At 54.5% G+C, this 16,917-nt stretch overlaps 1 protein-coding gene across 1 annotated transcript in view; it reads left to right on the top strand.

Annotated features, from left to right (window-relative positions):
- The window catches only part of ELP3 (elongator acetyltransferase complex subunit 3), a 107,702-nt gene extending 93,517 nt beyond the window's left edge, over positions 1 to 14,185 (top strand). The window contains exon 15 of the mRNA XM_038132552.1: positions 13,660 to 14,185. Coding sequence (XP_037988480.1) covers positions 13,660 to 13,736 — 77 coding nt within the window. The 3' untranslated portion in view covers positions 13,737 to 14,185. The remainder of the gene's footprint in view (positions 1 to 13,659) is intronic.
- The last annotated feature ends 2,732 nt before the right edge of the window (positions 14,186 to 16,917 follow it).

Below are 16,917 nucleotides of genomic sequence, written 5' to 3'. Positions count from 1 at the left end.
CCGACACTTCCTTCCGACACTTCCTTCCGACACTTCCTTCCTTCCTTCCGACACTTCCTTCCTTCCTTCCGACACTTCCTTCCTTCCTTCCTTCCTTCCGACACTTCCTTCCTTCCTTCCTTCCGACACTTCCTTCCTTCCTTCCTTCCTTCCTTCCTTCCTTCCTTCCTTCCTTCCTTCCTTCCTTCCTTCCTTCCTTCCTTCCTTCCTTCCTTCCTTCCTTCCCTCCTTCCTTCCTTCCATTGGTTGAGCATTATTCAGAAATCAGATTAATTATTTCCTTCCCAAGGATCTGGAATTCCCAGCATTTGGAAGTGGGTTTGGATCGGCGCTGGGAACATTTTCCAGGGATTTAGAAGGAAATGCTCTTGTCTTTCCTGGAAATCTTAAATGAAGGATTTAAGGATCTCGTTTTCCTCGCTCCTTCCCATGAAATTCCCGTGGGTTTTCCACCGTTCCTCGAGCTGGGGAGGAGGAATGGCGGAATGAGCTCCGGATCCGGGGGAAGGTGGATCAAGGACAATCCTCTGTCCCGAAAACCTTTCCTGTCGTCTCCGTGACGGCTCCTCTGGCCTCGCTTTGCCTTTGAGGCTTGACATCCCATAATTACCCCATCTGACCCCAATCCCGGAGCAAACACTTCCAGCTGCTCCCTCAAAGCAGCACCGGGGCTGCGTGTGGGAAATGCGGGAGCAAGTTCGGAAATTCTGGGAATGCTGGCTCCCGCCTCTCCCAAGCGACCGGATGCGCTCCCAAAAATCCGAATATTCCGGATCCTTTGTGTTCCCCCCCGAGCGCTTCCGGTGTCATCCTCGAATTCCAGGGACCCAGAGAGATCCAGGATTCCTTGAGAATTCCCTGAAATGACAAACCCGGTGCCTTTGGGGTGGGTTTCCTTGAGGGACCGTCCTTCCTGGCGGGGCTTGGTGGCCCCTGTGCCACCACCGGGAATGTCGGGATGTCACCGGGATGATCCCGAGTGGCCGGGACGCGTGGAATGTGAGCTCCGGAATCTCACAGGATTCCATCGGGATGGTGCCGGGCTCCAGATCCCCTCCCGGAATTCCCGGCCTGGGAATGGCTGCCGGCTCCACTCGGGAATTTCCCATCTCCAAACCCTGCTGGTCCCTCTGGAGCCAGGCTGGGAGAGCTGGGAATGTTCACCTGGAGAAGGGAAGGATCCAGGGAGAGCTCAGAGCCCCTTCCCGAGCCTGAAGGGGCTCCAGGAGAGCTGGAGAGGGACTGGGGATGAGGGCTGGAGGGACAGGGCACAGGGAATGGCTGTGGAAGTGGAAAAGGGGGATTTGGGTGGGATATTGGGAAGGGATTCTTCCCTGCGGGGGTGGGGAGGGCCTGGGCTGGAATTCCCACATAAGCTGTGGCTGCCCCGGGAGTGTCCAAGGGCTGGGCAGGGCTTGGAGCAGCCTGGGATAGTGGAAGGTGTTGGGGTTGGAGTGGGACGATCCATAAAGGTCCCGTCCAGCCCAGACCATCTCCGTGATTGTATCCCACGGATTGTCCAGGGCTCTCCTCTGCATCCCTGATTCGTTGAATCCAGACTGGGATTCAGGGAATCCAAACTGGGATTCAGCAAATCCAGACTGGGATTCAGGGAGTTCAGACTGGGATTCAGGGAATCCAAACTGGAATTCAGCAAATCCAAACTGGGATTCAGCAAATCCAAACTGGGATTCAGCAAATCCAAACTGGGATTCAGGGAGTTCAAACTGGGATTCAGCTAATCCAAACTGGAATTTGGCAAATCCAAACTGGGATTCAGCAAATCCAGGCTGGGATTCAGGGAATCCAGACTGGGATTCAGGGAAGTCAAACTGGGATTCAGGGAATCCAGACTAGGATTCAGGGAATCCAAACTGGAATTTGGCAAATCCAAACTGGGATTCAGGGAATCCAGACTAGGATTCAGGGAATCCAAACTGGAATTTGGCAAATCCAAACTGGGATTCAGGGAATCCAAACTGGGATTCAGGGAGTTCAAACTGGGATTCAGCTAATACAAACTGGGATTCAGGGAATCCAAACTGGGATTCAGGGAGTTCAGACTGGGATTCAGCAAATCCAAACTGGAATTCAGGGAATCCAAACTGGGATTCAGCAAATCCAGACTGGGATTCAGGGAGTTCAGACTGGGATTCAGCAAATCCAAACTGGGATTAGGGAATCCAAACTGGGAATCAGTGAATCCAGACTGGGATTCAGCAAATACAAACTGGGATTCAGCAAATCCAAACTGGGAAGCCAATCTGGAATTTGGCAAATCCGAACTGGGATTCAGTGAATCCAAACTGGGATTCAGGGAGTTCAAACTGGGATTCAGGGAGTTCAAACTGGGATTCAGGGAATCCAGACTGGGATTCAGGGAATCCAGACTGGGATTGAGCAGGAGAAGGTGCCGGGGCTCCTCTGGGGCCAGGGACAGTCTCAAAGCTGCCAGTTCCTTCTCCATCACCGAAGCCCAGCTCAGTAAATCCCGGGAAGAGCTCCGGCGCCGCGCTGACGTCCGCCGGCGTTATCTGTTTGCGCTGCCAGCGGGAGCAGCCGGCCGTGGCGTGTCCCGGCAGCTTTGCGTCCTTATCTCCCGCAGAAGGGCCCAGATTGAATTCCCCTCCCGCGGGATCCAGCGGCGCCCTTTGCTCGCCTTCCCCTCGGAGCGAGCCGGGGCTGCCTCCCGAGGAGCCCGGAGCTCATTTCCATGCTCGGGGAGAGCGCGGCCTTTGCCGGCCCGGTGCCATTCGGGGGCTGTCAAGGGGAAAATTGAGGTGGCCGCGGGCCAGGGACGCCTCACGGGCGAGTGCGCGCAGGGGAAGGAGCAGGGGATGGAGTCCTCGATGGGAGGCGGGAGGAGCAGGTGATGTCAGGAGCTCCAGCTCGGGATCGCCCCAGGAGCCGGGAAAAAACATCCAGGAGCTGGGAAAAAACATCCAGGAGCTGGGGAAAAAACGTCCAGGAGCTGGGGAAAAACATCCAGGAGCTGGGAAAAAGACATCCAGGAGCTGGGGAAAAACATCCAGGAGCTGGGGAAAAACATCCAGGAGCTGGGAAAAAGACATCCAGGAGCTGGGAAAAAGACATCCAGGAGCTGGGGAAAAACATCCAGGAGCTGGGGAAAAAAACATCCAGGAGCTGGGAAAAAGACATCCAGGAGCTGGGGAAAAACATCCAGGAGCTGGGAAAAAACATCCAGGACCTGGGGAAAAAAACATCCAGGAGCTGGGGAAAAAACATCCAGGAGCTGGGAAAAAACATCCAGGAGCTGGGGAAAAAACGTCCAGGAGCTGGGGAAAAACATCCAGGACCTGGGGAAAAACATCCAGGAGCTGGGAAAAAACATCCAGGAGCTGGGGAAAAACATCCAGGAGCTGGGGAAAAAACCACACAGGGCTGGGGTGCTCTACTCGGAACAGAAATTTGGAGGAGCTGGGATGGATGTATTTTAATTCTCTGAATTCCTGGTGATGTCAGGAGCTGCAGCTCCAGCTTGGGATCACCCCAGGAGCTGGAAAAAAACATCCAGGGCTGGGGTGCTCCCTGCCAGAACAAAAATTTGGAAATGCTGGGATTGGTTTATTTTAACTCCCTCAATTCCTGGTTGCGTCAGGAGCTCCAGTTTAGGATCACCCCAGGAACTGGGAAAAAACATCCAGGAGCTGGGGAAAAAAGCACATAGGACTGGGGTTCTCCCCACCTGCTCCGCTTGGAACAGAAATTTGGAAGAGCTGGGATGGATGTATTTTAATTCTCTGAATTCCTGGTGGCGTCAAGAGCTGCAGCTCCAGCTTGGGATCACCCCAGGAGCTGGAAAAAAACATCCAGGGCTGGAGTGCTCCCTGCCAGAACAGAAATTCGGAAGAGCTGGGATTGATGTATTTTAACTCCCTCAATTCCTGGTGGCATCAGGAGCTCCAGTTTGGGATCACACCAGGAGCTGGAAAAAAACATCCATGAGCTGGGGAAAAACATCCAGGAGCTGGGGAAAAAACATCCAGGACCTGGGGAAAAACATCCAGGACCTGGGGAAAAAACATCCAGGACCTGGGGAAAAACATCCAGGACCTGGGGAAAAAAACACACAGGGCTGGGGTGCTCCCCACCTGCTCCGCTCGGAACAGAAATTTGGAAGAGCTGGGATGGATGTATTTTAATTCTCTGAATTCCTGGTGATGTCAGGAGCTGCAGCTCCAGTTTGGGATCACCCCAGGAGCTGGAAAAAAACATCCAGGGCTGGAGTGCTCCCTGCCAGAACAAAAATCTGGAAATGTTGGGATTGATGTATTTTAACTCCCTCAATTCCTGGTGGCGTCAGGAGCTCCAGTTTGGGATCACCCCAGGAGCCAGGAAAAAAACATCCAGGGCTGGGAAAAAAACATCGAGGTGCTGGGGAAAAAAGCACACAGGGCTGGGGTGCTCCCCACCTGCTCCGCTCGGAACAGAAATTTGGAAGAGCTGGGATGGATGTATTTTAATTCTCTGAATTCCTGGTGATGTCAGGAGCTGCAGCTCCAGCTTGGGATCACCCCAGGAGCTGGAAAAAAACCATTCAGGGCTGGAGTGCTCCCCGCCTGCTCCGCTCGGAACAGAAATTTGGAAAAACTGGGATTGATTGATCTTAATTCTGTAAATTCCTGGTGATGTCAGGAGCTCCCAGGAGCTGGAAAAAACCATCCAGAGTTTGGGGTGTTCGGCTCGGAACAGCAGAGCAGGTGAAATTTGGAAAACCTGGGAATGATTTATTTTAACTCCCTGAAATCCTGGTGGTGTCAGGAGCTTGGGATCACCCCAGGAGCCGGGAAAATCCACCCAGGACCGGGGTGCTCCCTGCCTGCTCCGCTCAGAACAGAAATTTGGAAAAGCTGGGATTAATTTCTGTTAATTCTGGGAGTTCCTGGTGATGTCAGGCAGCTCCAGCTTGGGATCACCCCAGGAGCTGGGAAAAACCATCCGGAGCTGGGATTCATTTATTTTAACTCTCTGAATTCCTGCTCCGTCACATCAGAGCTTCCCAGGGATCTGCCGGGATCCAGGTGGAGCTGCTGCTCCCTGCCCCTCTCCTCGGGGCTGCCCCGGGTGAACGCCCGGGCTCGGAGCTCACCAGATCCCAAATGGTTTGGGCTGGGAGGGAATCCAAAGCCCCCTTGTCCCACCCTCTGGATGAGGTTCCGCTGTCCCAGGCTGCTCCGGCCTTTCCTTGGACACTCCCAGGGATGGGAAGTCCAGGCAGGAGCCCTCCTGTCCGGAGGGGCGACAAAGCCAAACCAGAGAAGCCGTGGAGGGTTTTCCCCTCCTGCTCCTTTTTGACCAGCAGTGTCACTTTGAGAGCGTTCGGAGCCACCTGAAGTGGATTCCTGGCGCAGAATTCCCAGAGAATTTGGGGCTGCCCGATCCCTGGAAGCGTCCAAGTCCAGGCTGGAGCAGCCTGGGGCAGTGAAGGTGTCCCTGCCCATGGATAAGGACATTCCAAGGTCCTTCCCAACCCTGTGATTCCCTGCTGGAGGAGATGGGCTGGCTCTCGGCATTGCTGAGTTTATCATCCCGGAGCCCACAGGGAAAAAAGACGGATCATGGATTCCTCACATGCTCGGTGACTCATCCCACATCCATCTCCCGCCTTGGATATTCCAACCACAACCTCTGGAGAAGCCTCAAAACCTCCCAAACGCTGGAATTGGGGCAGATTTGGGGGTGAGGAGCAGACACATTGCCCTGTCCCCGTCTCTCGTGATGCTCCACGGCCGCACCACGGCAGCAATTCCTTAAATCCTCGCAGGAGTTACGGAATTCCCTCCTAAACATTTCATTTTGCTGGGATTGGAGGTGGGAGATCCGCCAGCTCTGCCTTTCCCTGGAGCTGGGGATGCGGGGTCGGGGCGGGGCCGTGTGAGCAGTAAGGAAACGATGATTCCATCATGAAGGGATCAATGAGACGGAATCTCCCCATCTGGAATCTCTGGGATGGGTCTCACCTGCAGACTCGGCCTCCAAAAATCTGTCCTGTAATCCTGCCTTCCGTTATTTTGTGGGTTTTTCCCAAAAACGCTTTTCAGGCGCTGTGGCTTCTTCCCTGGTTTTATTTCTCTGGGTGAGAAGTCGGATCAGCCCCATCAGGAATGTCCTGCTTCTCCACATTCCCAAATCCAGCCCCATCAGGAATGTTCTGCTTCTCCCTATTCCCATCAAATCCAGCCCCATCAGGAATGTCCTGCTTCTCCACATTCCCATCAAATCCAGCCCCATCAGGAATGTTCTGCTTCTCCACATTCCCATCAAATCCAGCCCCATCAGGAATGTCCTGCTTCTCCACATTCCCAAATCCAGCCCCCTCAGGAATGTTCTGCATCTCCACATTCCCAAATCCAGCCCCATCAGGAATGTCCTGCTTCTCCACATTCCCATCAAATCCAGCCCCATCAGGAATGTTCTGCTTCTCCACATTCCCAAATCCAGCCCCATCAGGAATGTTCTGCATCTCCACATTCCCAAATCCAGCCCCATCAGGAATGTTCTGCATCTCCCTATTCCCATCAAATCCAGCCCCCTCAGGAATGTCCTGCATCTCCACATTCCCAAATCCAGCCCCATCAGGAATGTCCTGCATCTCCACATTCCCAAATCCAACCCCATCAGGAATGTCCTGCACCTCCGCATTCCCAAATCCAGCCCCATCAGGAATGTCCTGCTTCTCCACATTCCCATCAAATCCAGCCCCATCAGGAATGTTCTGCATCTCCACATTCCCATCAAATCCAGCCCCATCAGGAATGTCCTGCTTCTCCCTATTCCCATCAAATCCAGCCCCATCAGGAATGTCCTGCTTCTCCACATTCCCATCAAATCCAGCCCCATCAGGAATGTTCTGCTTCTCCCTATTCCCATCAAATCCAGCCCCATCAGGAATGTTCTGCATCTTCACATTCCCAAATCCAGCCCCCTCAGGAATGTCCTGCTTCTCCCTGATCCCATCAAATCCAGCCCTATTAGGAAGGTTCAGCACCTCCACATTCCCATCCAGTGGAGCAGGGATTTTTGGGATGCTGGAAGGCGATTCCGGGGGTACATCCCAGTTTTTCTGCCCCCCGATCGGGGGTCACGAGCGATCCCATCTGGGACCTCCGAGGCCGCCGGTGTTTTTCCGTTGTTGAGCTGACGAACGACACCCAGACTTCCCAGCGCTCCTTTTCCATCACAATCCGTGGTTTCAAATTAGCCAGCCGCGGGATCGTGGCTGCTCGGGGCCGTGCCGTGACAGAGCCTCGCTGCCAGACACAGGGGCTGTGAAAACAGTAATTTAGAATCTCCGGGAAGCATTCCCAGCAGGAAAAGCGGGGAAAAAAATATAAAAAACAAATCCCAACTTGTATTTGCCATTAAAAACCAGAGGATTTGGGGGCGGATTCCTCCCGCGGCTCCAACAGACGGCGGCGCGGGGGTCGGGCACAGCCGGGGTTTGACTCCGCTGCTGGTTTTAGGAAGGATTCTCATTTTGGGATCATCATTCGTGATCCCGCGGCGCCGGTGGAAGCGGAGTGTGAGTGCGTCAGGACGTGGCTCAGTCACGGCCCTAATTAGCTCCTGGTGGCTGCTGTGGCTCTCCCGTCCCTGGATTCAATCCCTCTGGGAATATCGATCCCACTGAGAGTCGCTCTGCGGGGAAGAGCTTCAGACCCCGGCGCTCGTGGGCTGGGAAAAAATATCAAAAATCGCTTCCAGAGCTCCGGTTTAAAGCGGATCCAGTGACGTTAAATGGGGTTTTAATTGTCTTTTAAATAAATAATACCGGATTCCTGTTTTCTCAGAGGGAATCGGGCCCTGGCACAGGTTTCCCAGAATTTGGGGCTGCCCCTGGATCCCTGGAAATGTCCAAGGCCAGGCTGGATGGGGCTTGGAAAAAACCTGGGATGGTGGAAGAGGGAAGAGGGATGGAACTGGATGAGCTTTGAGATCCCTCCCAACCCAAACCATCCCGCGATACTGGGGAGCGTTTCCAAAATCTCCTTATTTTCCAAGGATTTTTATCTCCTCATATCTTCAGGAACTTCCGGAAAACACATTGCCAATTCTCTGATTTAAATCAAAAAATCTTGGCTGTAGGGATCGCTCCTTGGTTCCTTAAATTCAGAACCTTTCCAGGATTGCTCCAATGTGCTAAGAAGTGGGATTTTCCCCCATTTCCTCGGTGCTGATAAGGCAGTTGTGGGTTATCTCCGATCCTTTGCTTGTTCCCCGTTGTTCCTGTTCCCGGCGGGGGATTTGTTTGGATTCACATGAAACAGCCTCGTGTTTTCCCTGGAGATAAATCCCAGCCTTGTGGGAAGCAGAAATGCCAAAGGAAGCTCACAGCGAATCGTGGATGGAGCTGCTGCGCATTCCCAGCTCCAATTCCCAAACTCAAAGGATCTTCCATCAGAATCCAGAACACAACAGGCAAGGAAAAAAATCCTCCCTCTTCCTATTTTCCTACATTTCCATGGATTGAAAGCCTGGATTTGACCCTTCAGCTCATAAATTGGTGCTGCCAGCTTGAAGAGTGAGGCCTCGCTCTGAAGCAAACCCTGGAATTTCCACAAGTGTCCTTGTGGCCATCCCGAATTCCCATGGCCATCCCGAATCCCTGTGGCCATCCCAAATCCCTGTGGCCATCCCGAATTCCCTTGGCCATCCCAAATTCCCATGGCCATCCCAAATCCCCTTGGCCATCCCAAATCCCCGTGGCCCATCCCAAATCCCTGTGGCCATCCCAAATCCCCTTGGCCATCCCGAATTCCCATGGCCATCCCAAATCCCCTTGGCCATCCCAAATCCCCGTGGCCCATCCCAAATCCCTGTGGCCATCCCTAATCCCCTTGGCCATCCCAAATCCCCTTGGCCATCCCAAATCCCCGTGGCCCATCCCAAATCCCTGTGGCCATCCCAAATCCCCGTGGCCCATCCCAAATTCCCATGGCCATCCCACATCCCCTTGGCCATCCCAAATCCCCGTGGCCCATCCCAAATCCCTGTGGCCATCCCAAATCCCCGTGGCCATCCCAAATCCCCGTGGCCCATCCCAAATCCCTGTGGCCATCCCAAATCCCCTTGGCCATCCCAAATTCCCATGGCCATCCCAAATCCCCTTGGCCATCCCAAATCCCCGTGGCCCATCCCAAATCCCTGTGGCCATCCCAAATCCCCGTGGCCCATCCCAAATTCCCATGGCCATCCCACATCCCCTTGGCCATCCCAAATCCCCGTGGCCCATCCCAAATCCCTGTGGCCATCCCAAATCCCCTTGGCCATCCCAAATCCCCGTGGCCCATCCCAAATCCCCATGGCCCATCTCAAATCCCCTTGGCCATCCCAAATCCCCTTGGCCATCCCAAATCCCCGTGGCCCATCCCAAATCCCCATGGCCCATCTCAAATCCCCTTGGCCATCCCAAATCCCCGTGGCCCATCCCAAATCCCTGTGGCCATCCCAAATCCCCTTGGCCATCCCAAATCCCTGTGGCCATCCCAAATCCCCTTGGCCATCCCAAATTCCCATGGCCATCCCAAATCCCCTTGGCCATCCCAAATCCCTGTGGCCATCCCAAATCCCCTTGGCCATCCCAAATCCCCTTGGCCCATCTCAAATCCCCTTGGCCATCCCAAATCCCTGTGGCCATCCCAAATTCCTGTGTCTGGCTTGAGACTCGCTGCTCGTTCTGGGTGAATTCTGTAGCATTTTGGTGAATGTCGCATGGTTCTCCCATGGAATTCCAGGATGCTTTGGGTGGGAAAGGTCCTGAAATCCCATCCAGTTCCACAGGAACACAGGATTCCACAGATTCTCTGGAAAAACTGTTTCCTGTCCTGTTGGCTGATCCTTTTCCCAGCACCCTTGAAGGACAGCCTTACTCACCGGCGATCCCGCAGGTTATCCAGGTGTCCACCTGGGATGTCCAGGCTCCCTTTTCCACAGGCAAAGCCCTGATCCAGGTGGTTACTCCCAGAAAAACCTGGAAAACCGCAGCTGGCACCTCCGTGGGCTGAGGCATTGGCCAAGCTCAGCCAGCTCAGGTTATCCCTGGAATATTTTGGAGGGGGAAGGAATCAGTGAGTCACGATGCGCCCCGGACTCCTCATCCCGGGAGAAGATTCCGGTGGTTGCCCAGGAAAAACGTGGAGATGGAGTCCCTCGTGTGTCTCGGCAAGACTCTGCCGCAGAAATTTTGTGAACGATTAGCAGGTCGTTAATGATGCTGAAAACAACCTCATTTCCACTCAGACCCGTGCCCGGCCAGCCGTGGCCGAGGGATCTTGGAGGATACTCGGAAGCCTTGTCGGCATTCCAGCGCGGCAGGGCTGAGGCAGAGACAGGGATTTATGGATTTATGGATTTACGGGCTGGTTCTGCCGCGGTCCCGTGCTTGTGTCCGTCCCTGCGGGCCGTGTTTATCCCCGGTGCTTGAGCCACTTCCCTCCGTCCCCTGCTCCAGGCAGGCTTCCAGAATGGATTTAATTAATTTCTGGGATACGAATTCCAGGTTTTGGGGGTTTATCAGCAGCTTTCGCCACGATTCCAGTGCTCCCAATAGGGGATTAAATTCACCATCGTCAGAGGATGTGTCACTCAAAGATGGTGGGGAGGGGACACTTCCAAAAAGCCTCCCCTGGCTCCTGGCCGTGGGTTTGCATCCAGGCAGGTGGGATGGGAGCCTCTGTCCTTCTCCTGGATCTGGGCCTGGATGAATCCCGCTCTGCCAAGCTCAGCCCGAGCTCTGCCGCGGTTGGATGCGGAATGTTTAACGTTAAATCCTTCTCCTAAAGCTGCAGGGTGGGGAGTTTGGCCAGTTCTGGCTCGGAAAGCCAAGGTTTTGGTCAATCCTGCAGGAGAGCTCTTTTGGGATATTTTTGGGAGGGTTTCCTTTCCCTGGAAAACATGGGAAGGGTTCTGCATGGACAGATCCCACCGGCTCTGGGGCGTGTTTGGGGTAAATCAGAGCAGAAAAGATTTGGGAGGAGATCCTGTGCCATGGAGACCTTCCAGGAGCGCTCCTGGCCGTGGGTTTGCATCCAGGCAGGTGGGATCGGAGCCTCTGTCCTTCTGCTGGATCTGGGCCTGGATGAATCCCGCTCTGCCAAGCTCAGCCCAAGCTCTGCCGCGGTTGGGTGCGGAATATTTAACGCTAAATCCCTGTCCTAAAGCTGCAGGGTGGGGAATTTGGCCAGTTCTGGCTTGGAAAGCCAAGGTTTTGGTCTTACTCTTCCAGTCCCGCAGGAGAGTTCTTTTGGGATATTTTTGGGAGGGTTTCCTTTCCCTAGAAAACACAGGTGCAGCTTGGAGCAGTGGGAAGGGTTCTGCATGGACAGGTCCCACCGGCTCTGGGGCGTGTTTGGGGTAAATCAGAGCAGAAAAGATTTGGGAAGAGATCCTGCGCCATGGAGAACTTCCAGGAGCGCTCCTTGCCGTGGGTTTGCATCCAGGCAGGTGGGATGGGAGCCTCTGTCCTTCTCCTGGATCTGGGCCTGGATGAATCCCGCTCTGCCAAGCTCAGCCCGAGCTCTGCCGCGGTTGGATGCGGAATGTTTATCGTTAAATCCTTCTCCTAAAGCTGCAGGGTGGGGAATTTGGCCAGTTCTGGCTTGGAAAGCCAAGGTTTTGGTCAATCCTGCAGGAGAGCTCTTTTGGGATATTTTTGGGAGGGTTTCCTTTCCCTGGAAAACATGGGAAGGGTTCTGCATGGACAGGTCCCACCGGCTCTGGGGCGTGTTTGGGGTAAATCAGAGCAGAAAAGATTTGGGAGGAGATCCTGTGCCATGGAGACCTTCCAGGAGTGTTGAGCATTCCGAGGTTCCTTCTCCAGCTCTGGCCTCTGGAATCGCTCTCTCCATGGGGACGCAGATCCCTGCTCCAGTCCAGGCTTCCCACAGAGTCTCGGCCTCCTTCAGGCATCTCCAGGGAAAACCTTCCCGCTGAAGGACATTTGGTGGAAGAAGTTCCTGCCACGAGCAGGGTTGGGATGATGATGGAGACATTAGGAACCTTGGGACACGGGGACACGGCAGTGTCATCGATGGCTCGGACCCAGAGAGGAACAGCTGGCACCCAGCTCCTGCCTCGGAATGGCTCAGGGATTCATGGAAGCACCCTGAGATGTTGCCTTCAAACCCCTCGCTTTTCCAAGGGATAGAGGGAAGAGGGGAATTGTTTCAAGCTCTGATGGAGGTGTTTTTAACCATCGATTGAATCATTTGGTTGTCCTTCAGCCTGAGGTGTTGCTGACCCTTTTTCCCAACTTGTTTGGGGTCGCGGATGATCTTCCAGAGCCAGAATTCGTGTTTCGTACCCCAGCTGCTCCGCTGATGATCCCAAGGGATGTTTTTTGGGCAAGATGTTGGTTAAGGTCGTGGTTTACTCCAAGCAGGGATCCCAACCCTTCCAGGTGGAGGTCAGGAAGAGGGGAATGGATGTGTTTGCTTTTTTGAGGCTTTTCCTTGGTTTCAGGCTCCAAAAGCGGAGTGAATTTGGGTCCATCTGGGTTGTTCTTGGTCCGGGCTCTGCTGTGACATCATTTGGGACAAATTCCCAAAGGGAATTTGCTCAGGTGTTCCCCAGTTTGGGGTTCCTTGTGGTTTTCCAGGGTCTTCCCAGCTGCTGGAATGGGGGGCACGAGGACATTTCAGGTCTGGTTTCAGGTCCCTTTTCCAAACTTTAAGTTTGAAATCGTGGGATGAACCCAAGAGTGGATGGGGTTGGAAGGGACCTTAAAGCCCCTCCAGGTCCAAGCCCCGTCATGGGCCGGAACATGGGAATGCTGGATGGGAATTGTTTTGGATTTTAAACTGTTCAGGACGGCTGAAATGCGTATGCAGTAAACAGCTGGGGGGCATTTTAACCAAACCCGTCCCAGCAGCCCCGGGGCATCGCCATGGGCAGGAAAGGGTTCCCGGGCCATTCCCTGCCCGTTCCAGTGATTCCTGGAAAGCCCCGGAGTTTCCAGGAAGGCTGGAGAGGGATGAGAGGAAAGAGGGGCTGCTCTTCCTGCCGGAGAGCCGAGTGCTCTCCATCGTGCGCCGCCGATGATGCCGAATCCCTCCTCCCTCCCCGATGAGTAATTATTGCACCTGTGAGTAATTAGCTGAGGTGGGAAGGATGCAGAGCCGGGCCTGCCCCGCCTTCCCTGCGGGAAAAGCTCCCCTGGGCAGGGAAGAGGCTCTTGGAGAACGTTCGGAGCCGTCCTGCTTGAGGAGGAAATTGGATTGCGCCCACTCGAGCGCCTGGAGAGGAGCTGAGCTCATTCCCGGAGCACGGGGAACGGCTCCGGGGGCTGTAGGGCCCTTCAGCTCCCGGCAGCGATCCCGCAGCTGGGCCCTTCGCCTTTGTCGTGCCCGGGGTTCGCCTTTCCCGTTTCTCTCCCGGGCCGGTTCCTCTCCCTCCGGAGCTCACGGCTTTTCCCGACACAAAGGACGCGGGGCACGGTCCAGGGCGGAGGGAGCAGCTGCAGCTCCTGCCTGAACAGCACTAATTAGTCCAGCTGCTAACGAGCGAACGCCCCCGCTCCGGCCTGGAGAGGCCGAGCTCCTTCCAGCGCCGTTCCTCCATGGAAGAGCCTGTCCTGCCCAGGCCTGGCTTTTCCAGCTTCGTTCCCAGGGAATTAAAACCTCGTCGTTCCTCTCCTCGCAGGTGTCGGCACCAGGAATTACTACAGGAAGATCGGCTACGAGCTGGAAGGGCCCTACATGGTGAAATGGCTGGAATGATGATCCCGGAGATCCTCATCCTGGAAGAGGAGCAGGAAGGATGCGACGCTCATCCCGGGAATAACGCTCATCCTGGGAATAAAGCCCAGGACTTGCTTCTGCCAGAGCCCGTGGCTGCAGAAAGCAGAGCTGGACGTGATGATCCTGGTGGTCCCTCCTAATTCCGCGATTTTAGGAAATAGGGCATCAGCTCCTCTGGGAAGAGCGGCCCTGGGATCATCCCGTTCCCGCCGGAGAGGCTGGGGACATTCCAGGTGTCTCACCTGGGTTAATCCTGCTGCATCCTCAGGATGGGCTCCAGCGTTTGCATTTGAGGGATGAATTTCAGGATTTGGGGTGGCCTGGTGGGGAAAAGGCTTTTTTTCCTGCTGCTGTCAGCTTTTCCTGGCTCTGCGTTAAAACCGGGCCTGTTGCTCTGGCCGGGAATAAATTCCGTGATTATTTATTTATCCCGGGCTCGGCCGCTTCTGTCCCCCCCCAGCAATTCCCAAATTTGATCCTTTCCCAGGAGGAATTGAGATCCGAACCCGGATTGTCCCCCTGGGGAGGAGCTGAGGGTGGGAGGGATCCCCGAGCTCTCCACTCTGGGCGGCTCCACTTGGGTTGGGATGGGGATCCCGGAGGATCTCCATCCCAGCGGGAATTGGGGCTGCTCCGGCACCGCCTGCGAGGGGCCGATCCCTCCTGGGATCAGGAGGGCGGTGCCAGTTGGGATCAAACTTCGCTGCAGCCTCCGGATTCCCAAATCATCCTGTTCTTCTTCCCCTGGGGAAAAAAAGGGGGATGGGACTGAAGCTCCATGGATCCCATCCCAAAGCACTCCAGGATTCCGGGATGAGGGACACTCGGGGTCCATTCCCAAGGATTTTGATGGAATTCAGGGGATGGAAAAAGGGAAGGGAGACCCTTCCTGGAGTCCTGAATTCCCGGGGAAGCTCCTGGATCCCAAAATTCCTTCCCAGAGAGGAGTCGGGATGGGGATGGATCCAATGCCAGGCTGGGAGAGCTGGGAATGGAGGAGCTTGGGAAGGAATTCCCAGCTGGGAGGGTGGGGAAGAGAATTCCCTGAGAATCCCTGGGAGTGTCCAAGGAAAAGCTGGAGCACCCTGGGATGGTGGGAATGGAATGGGGTGGGATTTGGGGCCGTTGTTCTCCCAAAGCAGCCCCGGTTCTGGGGAGGGTTTGGCTCCCGTCGCTCCCAGCACGGAGGGGAAGGCGGATCCTGGAGATCCTCAGGTTCTCCTCACGGATCTCCTCGGAGATGGGATGGAATCGCCTTTCCCATCGGGAATTACCCAGTTAAAGCTTCTCAGCACCTCCCTCACCCCTGCCCAGCCCAGGAACCCCAGGGCAGGCGGGCGTCCTGTGACCTCCACAATTCCCGAGGTCCGGAAGCCGCGTTCCCATGCTTGACCTCAATCCAGGAGCGAGCGCCCGGAGCTCCGACCTTTTCCACCTCTTTTTTATGGGATTTCAATCAAAAGCGGGGACGGTGACATTTCTGTAAGGAACGACTCCGTCAGGAGCCTTGGGAAGCCCGGCCAGCGGCAAGGGCTCGGACACGCCGGGAAAACCGGGAAGAGGAGGAGGAATTCCGCGAGGAAGGCTCTCGGTGATGCGGGCGCCAAGAGACAACAAAATATCCAGGGATAAAGTTGTGAGATCCAAGGAAAACTGGTGTCCCCGAGGAGAGGGAAAACCCCACACGGCGGGGGTGGAAACCCGTGTGGGATTTCAACTGGATCTCGTCAAGCCCGGATTCGTCGGAGCGGGATTTTTCCACCATAACAGCAAAGGCCGCGTCGGGAGGAGACGCGATTCCCGCTCGGAATGGGTGAAATCTTCCGGAACGTTCCTCGTCCCGTCACGGCCGGCACAATCGGGGACGGCGCCGACGTCGGAGCCGTGACAGCCCCGGCTTTTTCCGGGGCAAAAACGGGGAATATTGGATCCATTCCCGCTTTTATTCCATCTGAACCCGATCCGGCCGCAGCTCTACGGCGCAATAAAGGAATTTTTCCCTCCGGGTTTATTTTTAGCTCCTCGTTTCCCGGCTCGTTCCGGGCTCGGCCGGGCAGGAGCTCTCCGGGCGCGTCGGCGCAGGCTCAGGGAGGTTTGGAAATTCCGTGGGATTTCTCTGGATATATCCAGGAGGACAAATCCTGGTGTTTTGTGTGCTGGGATTGGGATGAGGGCAGGGAAGTAGGGCTGGAAACCCATTCCCGTTAAAAATATCAGGGAAAAATTCCGATTCCAAACCCCCCCGGGGACAACCTGAGGGTTTTTCCTCATATCCCGCACCAGGAGACGCTCCAAGGGATTTTCCAGCTGGATTTTTTCCCAGTATTTTGGAATTTTGGGTGATTATTTAAGGGTTTTGCTCAATTCCGATTCTTGGGAATTCCTGTCCGTAGGAATGTCAGCCCGGAGCTGCCGACAGCCGAATTCCAGCCCCTCCTTCTCCCTTTGTGATGGAAAAAAGTTGATTTTTCCCACAAAACCTCCCACAACTCCTGAAAATGGGAGGAGGAAAGGGAAAAACGGGAAAGGGAAGGGAAAAATGGGAAGGGAAGGAAAAAATGGGAAAGGGAAGGGAAAAGGAAAAGGAAAAGGAAAAGGAAAAGGAAAAGGAAAAGGAAAAGGAAAAGGAAAAGGAAAAGGAAAAGGAAAAGGAAAAGGAAAAGGAAAAGGAAAAGGAAGGAGAATGGGGAAGGAAAGGAAAATGGGGAAGGAAAGGAAAGGAAAAAGGGGAAGGAAAAAGGGGAAGGAAAAAGGGGAAGGAAAAAGGGGAATAGTGGGAAATAGTGGGAAAAAGTGGGGAAAAATGGGGAAAAAAGGGGAAAAATGGGGGAAAAAGGGAAAATGGGGGGAAAAGGGAAATAATGGGGGAAAATGGGGAAATGGGAAAAGGGGAAAAGGGGGAAAATGGGGGGGAAAAGGGAGAAAAAGGGGAAAAAGGGGAAGGGAAAAGAGAAAGGGAAAGGGGAAGAAGGAAAAGGGAAAAGGAAAATGGGGAAGGAAAATGGAAGGGAAAAGGAAAATGGGGAAGGGAAATGGAAAATGGGAAATAGTGGGGAAATGGAAAATAGTGGGAAAAAAATGGGAAATAGTGGGGGAAAATGGGAAAATGGGAAAATGGGAAATGGGAAAAGAAAGGAGAAAAAGAGGAAAAAGGGGAAAG

The sequence above is a fragment of the Motacilla alba genome, chromosome 3 (genome assembly GCF_015832195.1).
Source record: "Motacilla alba alba isolate MOTALB_02 chromosome 3, Motacilla_alba_V1.0_pri, whole genome shotgun sequence".
Classification (NCBI taxonomy): Eukaryota; Metazoa; Chordata; class Aves; order Passeriformes; family Motacillidae; genus Motacilla; species Motacilla alba.
This window is presented reverse-complemented; position numbering and strand designations above follow the sequence as displayed.